This window comes from Hemibagrus wyckioides, linkage group LG06, assembly GCF_019097595.1.
Source record: "Hemibagrus wyckioides isolate EC202008001 linkage group LG06, SWU_Hwy_1.0, whole genome shotgun sequence".
Lineage (NCBI taxonomy): Eukaryota > Metazoa > Chordata > Actinopteri > Siluriformes > Bagridae > Hemibagrus > Hemibagrus wyckioides.
The window spans coordinates 39,882,142-39,892,141 of record NC_080715.1 but is presented as its reverse complement, the minus strand read 5'-3'; the positions used below and the strand labels follow the sequence as shown (position 1 = coordinate 39,892,141).

At 40.9% G+C, this 10,000-nt stretch overlaps 2 protein-coding genes across 5 annotated transcripts in view; one reads left to right on the top strand and one right to left on the bottom strand.

Moving 5' to 3' along the window:
• Positions 1-1,351, top strand: part of lg06h1orf131 (linkage group 06 C1orf131 homolog) — a 12,593-nt gene extending 11,242 nt beyond the window's left edge. For both annotated transcript variants that reach the window (XM_058392473.1, XM_058392472.1), the window contains exons 6-7: positions 532-572; positions 763-1,351. In XM_058392473.1, coding sequence (XP_058248456.1) covers positions 532-572; positions 763-889 — 168 coding nt within the window. In that variant the 3' untranslated portion in view covers positions 890-1,351. The remainder of the gene's footprint in view (positions 1-531; positions 573-762) is intronic.
• A 266-nt stretch (positions 1,352-1,617) lies between these two features.
• Positions 1,618-10,000, bottom strand: part of LOC131354612 (E3 ubiquitin-protein ligase TRIM9) — a 26,194-nt gene continuing 17,811 nt past the window's right edge. Inside the window, exons 5-11 of one of the 3 annotated variants that reach the window (XM_058392468.1) lie at positions 9,240-9,393; positions 8,997-9,071; positions 8,135-8,295; positions 7,452-7,590; positions 6,923-7,226; positions 6,294-6,456; positions 1,618-5,930 (exon numbers count right to left, since the gene is read on the bottom strand). In XM_058392468.1, the coding sequence (XP_058248451.1) occupies positions 5,886-5,930; positions 6,294-6,456; positions 6,923-7,226; positions 7,452-7,590; positions 8,135-8,295; positions 8,997-9,071; positions 9,240-9,393 (1,041 nt within the window). In that variant the 3' untranslated portion in view covers positions 1,618-5,885. The remainder of the gene's footprint in view (positions 5,931-6,293; positions 6,457-6,922; positions 7,227-7,451; positions 7,591-8,134; positions 8,296-8,996; positions 9,072-9,239; positions 9,394-10,000) is intronic. The other 2 variants (XM_058392470.1, XM_058392469.1) reach the window with 2 other exon arrangements.

The following is a 10,000-nucleotide window of genomic DNA, read 5'->3' as shown; positions in this document are numbered from 1 at the left end:
TGTGTGTGTGTGTGTGCACGTGATGTTTGTTGTATGTGTGTGTGTGTGCACACGTGATGTTTGTTGTGTGTGTGTGCACACGTGATGTTTGTTGTGTGTGTGTGCACACGTGATGTTTGTTGTGTGTGTGTGCACACGTGATGTTTGTTGTGTGTGTGTGCACACGTGATGTTTGTTGTGTGTGTGTGCACACGTGATGTTTGTTGTGTGTGTGTGTGCACACGTGATGTTTGTTGTGTGTGTGTGCACACGTGATGTTTGGTGTGTGTGTGTGTGCACACGTGATGTTTGGTGTGTGTGTGTGTGTGCACACGTGATGTTTGGTGTGTGTGTGTGTGTGCACACGTGATGTTTGGTGTGTATTTGTGTGTGTGTGTGTGCACATGTGATGTTTGTTGTGTATTTGTGTGTGTGCACATGTGATGTTTGTTGTGTATTTGTGTGTGTGCACATGTGATGTTTGTTGTGTATTTGTGTGTGTGTGTGTGTGTGTGAGAGATCTGACTAACCCCCATGTGCTTTGACACACAGGACACGCAGAAAAAGAAGAAGAAATCCTCTGGAAAGCAAAAGTACGATAAATTTCTGTTCTAAATCTAACTATCAGATACACAACTGTACACAATGCAACACACACCATCATTAGAACTGAATGAGAATAGAGTAGGAATAGAATTACAATAAAAATAGAATTTATATCTACATAGATAGATAATGGTATACGTGTTTATTTCTACGTTTCTGTGGTATGTTTGTTTACAGGAACGTGAAACGCCAGCCCGGTTCCTCCGCAGCAGAACCGACGGGACACGTGGGCCGCTTCAAGAACGGCATGCTGCTGCTGAGCTCAAAGGACATTCAGAAGTTAAACAGCAAAGTCAGAAAGTGAGAGAGAGAGAGAGAGAGAGAGAGAGAGAGAGAGAGAGAGAGAGAGAGAATGGAGGGAGCAAGAGAGAGAGTAAGTGAGAGAACAAGTGTGTGAGAGGGAGAGAGAGAACAATTGAGTGAGACTGAGAGAGAGAGAGAGAAAACGAATGAGTGAGTGAAAGAGAGAAAGAACAAGTGAGTGAGAAATAGAGAGAGAGAACAAGTGAGTGAGAGAGAGCAAGAGAGAATAAGTGAGTGAGTGAGAGAGAAAATGAATGAGTGAGAGAGAGAATATGCGAATGAGAGATAACGAGTGAGAGAGAGAATGAGTGAGAAATAGAGAGAGAGAGAGAACGAGCGAGTGTGTGAGAGAGAGAGAATGAGTGAGTGAAAAATAAGAAGGAGAATGAGAAACTGACAGAGTGAGAGAGAGAGAGAATGGGTGAGTGAGATAAAGAATGAGAGAGAGAGAACGAGTGATTGAGAGAACGATTGAGTGAGTGACAGAGAGAGAGAGAGAGAGAGAGGGATTTTGCTGCTTAACCAGGCCTGATCTGAATCACCACTGCAACCTGTCATTGAAATACATGCTGAGCAGTGCATTCTGGGTAGAAGTGAAGAAATATCACCAGGCTTGATAGAAATCCACTGATACTTGATGTTGACAAAATATGATCAATTACTTTAAAGTGTGTGTGTGTGTGTGTGTCTCAGACTTAAAAAAAATAAAGACTGACTAAATGAAACCCCCAGACTCGTGTTTCGTCCATCACAGTTTTACTCATTTATGAAAAAGAGCGGGAGAAAACAAAAAGACAACACTTTTGTATGACACTCAATAATGAGACTGCAGTCGTAATGTGAGATACAAACCACACGGGGGTACAAAACGTCCACGTTGGCAGGGGGAGGGAACAAAACCAGACGAGAGTAGAAAAAACAAACCAATCACGTCACAGCCTGGAAAAACACGGGCTCAGGATTCACGCCGGGGTGTAGCACGGGATTGACCTACTCACATGAAGGTGGGGGGTGGGGGGGTTGTTCTGGTCATTTCTGGGGTGAAGACCAGACAGCTTTCCAGAAATCAAGTAGGAATGGAAATTTATTTGAAAAATTGGCATCATTTAAATATACAGCATTGAAGTAAAATAAAGGCTGTGTCCCAAACCTCATGCCTTTACACTAAGCACTACATACTCCAGCATCCAGTGCACTAATTCTAGAAGAGAAGTGGAACTGGGTTCATGAAGTGTCCAACCTTAAACACTCAACACTATTTATACTACACAGCAGTGCTCAAGCATGCGATTTGGGACGTACTTAAGATCTTTTGAGCTGCAAAATTTATTTATGTATTTATTTTTACTATCCTATTAACTGTCCTGTCTGATGCTCTTCCCCCTGAGCATGGGGCAGCGTGATACCTGCCTCACTCGACCTCTATTAGCACTTGTTGCAGTTCTCACTTTTGACCACTAGGTGTCATATGATTGTGTTTTGCGACTCATGAAGAAACCGTCTCAAGGAAAAGATGTACACTATATTGCCAAAAGTTTTGGGACACCTCTCTAAATCATTTAATTCAGGGGTTGGACTCGGAACCTTAGTTCCAGTGAAAGGAACTTTTAATGCTTCAGCTTTATACCAAGACATTTTGGACAGTGTCATGCTTTGTGTGAACAGTTTGGGGATGACTGCTTCCTGTTCCAACATGACTGCACACCAGTGCACAAAGCAAGGTCCCTAAAGACATGGATGTGTGGAGGAACTTGACTTGAGTCCTGATCTCAACCCCCTAGAACACCTTTGGGATGAATTAGAGCGGAGACTGTGAGCCAGGCCTTCTCATCCAACATCAGTACATGACCTCACAAATGCACTTCTTCTAGAGGAATGGTCCAAAATTCCCATAAACACACTCCTAAACCTTGTGGAAAGCCTTTCCAGAAGAGTTGAAGCTGTTATAGCTGCAAAGGGCGGGACAATTCCATATTCATGTGCATGTAAAGGCAGATGTTCCAAAACTTTTGGCAACATAGTGTACATTCAAGGGCTGGGCATCATACACATCATAATTGAGTCTGTTTGTGTTTCTGTAACACACTTTATACTGTCCGGTGATACCATGAGGAGTTTAAGAGCGTTGATTTGATCCACGTTGAGGCGAGTATCTCACTATTTACTTGAAATCCTCAAATGTACCGACGTGCCCAAAGAACTGCTGAAGCGTCATACCTAATGACTATATTACAACAAATTAAATGTCTGGTTTTTTTTTTTGCAGTAACAATTTACAAATGTTTCTCATTGCACAATTTATTTAGACTTTAATTGCAAAAAGTTTGGTGCGATTCTGACTTGTGACGTGTCTGTGCTCTTTTTGCTTAAGGCTTAAGCAGTTGGTTCAAAAAAAAAATAAACAAAAAAATAAATAAATAAACAAAATTGAAAAAAATCGTAGCACACCTTGTAGTTTTCGAACCGCACCAGAGCGTGACGCTTTCCACTCTGCGTTTCGTTACACTATATATACAACACAAGTATAATATAAGATCATTAAACCTCATGCTCAAGCCGTATCGGCTCCGTCGTGTACCATGCAGAATAAAAAGAAGCTTCCTTACAATACTGTTAAAATATACAGCATAGAAATCACACGAGAAGAAGAAAAAAAAAACAAGGGCAGAAATATCAGGGAGAGGAATAGAATAGAGAAATTACTCTGGAATGTTATTCGCTTTTTCCATATATATCACAGTGTGAAAGGTTCCGGTGTCGGATCCTGAAGGGTTGAGTACGTGTCTAATTACAAGCAGCAAATGATATTCCTATATTTACGATCATTCGTTTCCATCTGCGGTTTGTTCTTTTTGGCACCAAGTACCAGGTTAGCAATTTACATGTGTGTACACCTTCTTGAATGTTTTAAGAGAACCAGACCAAAGATGAAAGATCCTCTATGGTCCTGATCTCCAGACTCAGACTTTAGCCTAGTATGTAACGGTTTTCTAACTACGGCAGTGTAAAAGTCTAATCTGCGTCTGGATCACCGCCCGGCTGAGTATTTTAAACCTGAGATTTGTGTAAAGTTGTTTTGTAGCAAGTATTGTTGAAGGGCAGTTCCACCAGTTTGTCCAAACTTTACCACCAAGTTGGGACCCTCTAGAAAGCCTAAGAAAGTCGGATGGGGTCATGTATCATCAGTGTATACTATTGGATGGTTAAAGGAAAAAGGAAACCCTGTTTTGCAAAGTTCTATGCAGAATCTTTAAAGGTTCCTCATTTGGAAAAGAACCAAGATTTGCTAGATGGTTCAAGAATACACGGTACAATAGTGCCACCAAACAAAGCCATTCCCGAAACCCTGGGGGTCATGGGTCCTTCAAATAGGCTTAGAAAAAAAAGGGGTTCTTAATAGGTTTTTGGATGGTTATGGTACTGGGAGAGATACCCTCTACTATGAGGCTCTATATAGACTCTTTAAGGGTTCCCCTGGTGGAACAAACCAAAGGATGCTTTAGACTTTTAGATGTAACCTTCTTTTTTTTCAAAGATTATAAACACTGGTAATTGGCAGCTATAATAGTTATTGATGGGATGAGGCAGTTTTACTGAACAAACTTTGATCAGAAAGTCATCCCCAATAGTATCACCCAGGAGGGACCTGTGTTCTTATCAACAATCTTAAAACAAGGTCCCTCAGAAGGTTATTTGGATGGTTATGGACTGTAAAATAAAATCCCTCGCTTTTGAGGATCCAGGGAATCTTTAAGGGTTCCCCTAATGGGACAAACCAATGAACCCTTCAGTCTTCAAGATATACCATTGAAAAAGATGGCAAATGGGAATCAATGATCATTCTGAAGAAAGTTTTGTTAGAGAGTTTGTTGGAGTCAAAAAAGCCTAGAAACTATCATTGCATCTCACCTCTAAATGTTGGTGCAGGTTCTGTAAATACAGAACAGGTTCTTTGGATGGTTATGGGTTGTAGCATATTAAAACCCGTCTTTTTAAGTTCTGCCTAGAATCTTTGAGGGTTTCCCCAGTGGGACAAACCAAAGAATACTTTGGGATTCTGCATTGGGTTCGGTATCCTTTCAACCTAAATTCTGAACAATCATTGGTATACTGTTGCCACCACAGTGGAACTTTTGAGCTTACTAAAATGCTTTGTTTTAAGGCCATACACAGAATCTTTAGTCCCAGGTTCTGCTAATGGAGAAAAACATTCATAGATGATCTTGATTAAATGTTCAGTCCATTTAAAGTCTACAGACCCCAAATGATTTGTATATACAGAAGATTAGGTAATGCAATGGTGCATCAAATAGATATTACTTTAATAATTTACTGGCTAAATAAATATCCCAGCATTGTTTGGTAGCTCATCTTGCTGTTTGGCCACTCCAATTTTACACTGATTCCAGAAATCCAACATGCTAATCCAAAGAACCATTAAAGACTATGCAGCCGAATTTGTGCTGGAATTTGGTAAGGTTGAGCAAAGCATGAAAACCAGTTTCACAATTGTTTATCACAGTTGCCACTTTGCAAAAAAATCGGCTATACTGAGTTGATACACCACACTGTATACAGCAAGTAGGTCACAGCACTGGTTAGTCAATCTGACCCCAGTGACCTATCAAGCAAGAATTTCACCAATAAATGCTTCAGCGTCTACATCAGCTAAACATTTATAACCAGGATAAGCTTACGTTTTGAAGAACACTGATGGATGAAGTTTGGATAAACAGACATAACTCTCCTTCAAAGCTTCCTGATCCTCTAGGAAACGCCTCCTGGGATGAGTTTACTGTAAACAGCATGAGTTCTGATTGTACACACTGAGATTCCCTTAGGAATGTGGAAAAAAACAAATATTTTTGAGATGTAGTTTTTAAGAAGTCTTTCATCTCCAACCAAATGGCGTTGAGATGTGGCTTTGCCTCATGAAGAAAAAGAACCAAGGGGTACAACTGTTTGAGATGTACCTCGTTCCCACAGGTCAGAGGTCATTATTTGATGTTCTTTGGTACTTCTAAGCCTGTGATTAGGGTCACCTACAAAACAGAAAGAAGTGCCATAAGTACCATTGTTTATGGTTATGATTCTGGACAGATGATTTGACCAGACATTTTTGAAAAAAGACATGATCCACAAACACCCAGCCAAACAAACATGGGCTACACCCAGAACCTGTCCAGAACCTACCATCATTTGACTTGTAAGGGATGGAGCATGCTGTAAAACAGACCTGATTACCTACTTGTAAACAATGTTGCCCCAGTGCTTTATCCTTTTGGAAATTTGCTGATACTTTTTAAAATTCATTTAATGTTGTGGAATGTCCCGGAAACAATTATTTGTTGTTTCGTAACCCCTTTAACCTGTTGAAAATGTGAGGTCATGTTCAAGTACCATACCTGTACATTACGGTTGAGGCTGACTGCAGGCATAAACACACCCTCCATGTTCTCGAAGGCCACGAGGCCATGCTGTTCTTTGTTGATGAAAAATGTAAGTGTGTGTTTCATCAGGTCCAGGAGAACACCAACAGTTGAGCCTTTGGTTATTCCCCCCTCAGCCCTGGACAGAAGGAGAGAGAAAATTATTGACAAAGTTAAAATCTTTAGCTTAAGTTTTGTAGCAGAGGTCATTTTGTCTAGATGCTACCTCAGTCTTTGAGGAGCAACATCAGTGTTGTAACAATCTTAGGGTTCTCTGGCTGGTTAGGGAAAGTGATAACAACTGGGATTAACCAAGTGTCACTGATCTCGATCACAGGAGTTAGTTTTGTTGCGAAGAAAGTTTGCTTAAGAGTGTGTTTAAGAGTCATCTTGACAGCAAGAAAAGCCTAGAAACTATATTTCAGTCTATAGACCACAAATGTTGGTGCAGGTGGTGTAAATACTGCTTGATGGAAGCACCAGAGACAGATATGCCTACTAGCTTGGTAGACTCCCAAAGCTGTGGAAGCATGTCTACAGAACAACTTCCTAGAAAAAGCATTGGAACCCTGGTGTCTCAAATCTCAAGGCTCTAAACCACCTACCTGTTGGTGTGCGAGTTGTTGTGCATGAACCATGAACGGTTGTTGTCCACATACATGGCCCAGGCTTTATCATCTTTCCCAAGCATAGCGTCCTTTGCCGTGTTAATGCGCGCCACACCGAAAGCAGGGTCCGGGTGGTTATCGTAGCGATCGATGCTGAGCTCCCAGTAGTGGACTCCTTTGGAGAAAGCAGCCGTTCCGAGCACCACACGGTCATCGTAGCTATTGCAGCTCAGCGTCTGGTTGTCGTTGGACAGAACAATGTCCCTGTGCGCTGAGGTAGGGTCAAAGGTGAACCAGGCAACTGCGAAAGACACATTGACAGAAAGGTAAGATCATAAAAATGGCTTTGCTAGCTCAGTAGTGATTAAGTTCTGCATTCTCTAATCAGTACAAGTGAAAGATCCTTAGTCTCTCAGCAGTAACTAAGAGTATTCCTTAGGCAATAATTACTGCGTCTCAGCAGGGGTCCTTCTTGTTTACAGTCAGGAAGTGTGATAAAAAGGCGTGTGGATGAAAAACGACAAACCATCAGATGTCTTTAAGACCACAGTCTTGCTGTAAGCCCCGACCCCGATGGAGTTGTAGGCTTTGACCCGAGCATTGTAGGAGCTGTTGAAGTGGAGACCATCAACCGTGCAGACTGTCTCCATCCCCACGTACACCTCCTGAGACGGAGAGAAAGAAGGAGAGAAAAACATTTGGTAACGATGCAGGAATATGCAGCATGTTTGCTATTCATTATAAATGCAGAGATGAAACGAAATGTTCTGAACTTGTGAGAAGCTTGTGTCTTGAGCATTCGGAGTGGAAGAAAAAAAAAAACTTTCACGGATTTGTTGTGAAATAAAATCTACAAAGTTGTTTTTCAGTGTTTGAAGGACAGAAGGCAAAGATATTCAAAAGTACTTCAAGAAGCTAAAAGATGTTTTTGCTAACTTAGCAGAGTGCAGAAAGCTAGAAAATTGCATTTGTATATTATATATAAACAGCAACAATATAAATATACAGTATGTAAGGAATAGGATATCAAATCATATCAACGATGCAAGCAAGCTCATTAAAATATTAGGCCACACCCACCTAGCTGCTTATTAGATTGGTCCAAACAGCACCTTTTGCTAGCGTATATAAATATAAACGTATATTTTTATAAAATCCTATCTTTGTTCCTGGAGGTTTAAAAATCTTGCTACAAAGCTTCCTACACACCCGATATTGTCCACCGTTTCCGTCATCCAGCTCCAGGATATAGCCCTCCATAGGCATCGGCTGAGGTGTAATTATCCTCCAGGCCAGAGTGGCGCTGTTGTTTCGTAGGCAACACTTTTCCAGCTCCAGTAAAGGAGCAGGAGGGGCTCCGGGGATCTCTACTGAAATACACAATGATTTGAGACATCACCATAGTGTTCAGGAGGAAGGGGAAGACAGATACGGTGGTACTGGAGGAGGGAAAAGTGCTGGGGTGAGGGTGAGGGTGAGGGTGAGGGTGAGGTATCATGCATGAGGATAGGCTTTGGCTCAGAGCGCAGACGCTGCGACGGAAGTTGCCTTTCTGTGCTGATGGGTTTAATGATAATTAAATGGAAAGTTAGATAGTTTCTTAAATACTATGAACATGATACTAACATTCATAGTCATTTATATATCTAGCTAGTATTCCTCCTAGAATGCCAGTTATCATTAAACGCTGTCATCATCTACAGCATTTCTTTAGCATCTATATTTCGGCACGATTTTGTAATTTAACTGATAGCTAGCCGATTAAGGTATTTACATAATCCACATTTACGTTGAAACTAGCTTTTTCAAATGCTACCCAGTTTACTGTTGCCTCTGTGACTGTTACCTTTAATAAAGAGAATCAAATGTTAGCATGCTAGCAAGGGAGTAATGGTGCTAGCTTAAATTAGACTAATCTTTACATTAGCACTTTCCCTTTAAAGTCAGGATGTAAACCAGACTGTAGGCGACTTAGCATGCTAGTTACAGATCAGCACAGTAAGGTAGCTTATTATCCTCAGCGGGAAGGGAAGAGGGATATTTCAGGTGCACACTCGAGGTTCTGAAATACCTCCTGTGCTCTGCGTCTCGTTCCGGACGCCGGCGTGTTTTTGTCTCGGTAACGGAGACTCCCGAGTGTGAGAATCTGAAACATGATACGGAACAAAGCGGACGGTGGGGTTTTAAAGCCGCAAGCTGACCGAGGGATCATGGGACATTTATTTGAGGTCCCCAAGAACTGATGAAAGATGAAAAGATATGATGAAACGATGGAGTGCAGTTGCAATGTTGTGTGTGTGTGTGTGTGTTATACCCCGGCTCTGGATAAAGTCGAGCTGTAGTATGGCCTGCAGCAGAGGGTCGGTGTTGAGGCTCAGGTTGAACTCGGGGCAAACCTTCGGCTCCAGAGCGCCTTTAACCCACTGATCCTGAGAGAGCTGAACACGTTTAATCAACGCATCCGAGATCTGAGGCAGGAAGTGAGAGAGAGAGAGAGAGAGAGAGAGAGAATAGAAAGGCAGTGTTAAAAAATAAAAAACAGAACATGAAATTGAAATGAAAATTTGAAGTCCCTGTGCTGTGTATGAGCTGTTGCTATAGAAACTGTGATGTATTATAACAGATGAATTAATAATAGTCTGTCGTTCATCTGAGCTAATCGGATCCAATAGATAGAGGGTATAAGAAAGAATGAAAAGATCAAAGGATGTTGTTGCTTTTATTATTATTATTATTATTATTATTATTATTATTATTATTATTATTATTATTATTATTAATACATTACTATATCCAAATTTACATGTAATATAATTACAAAGAAAAATAGATAGATAGATAGATAGATAGATAGATAGATAGATAGATAGATAGATAGATAGATAGATAGACAAGACAAAACAAGACAAGACAAGACAAGACGGATGGACGGACGGACAGAGAGATAGATAGATAGATAGATAGATAGATAGATAGATAGATAGATAGATAGATAGATAGATAGATAGATAGAGAAATAAAGTGCTGCAAAGCGAACACAAAACTCTCCAGATTGGTTTTTCCTCTAATGTAAAT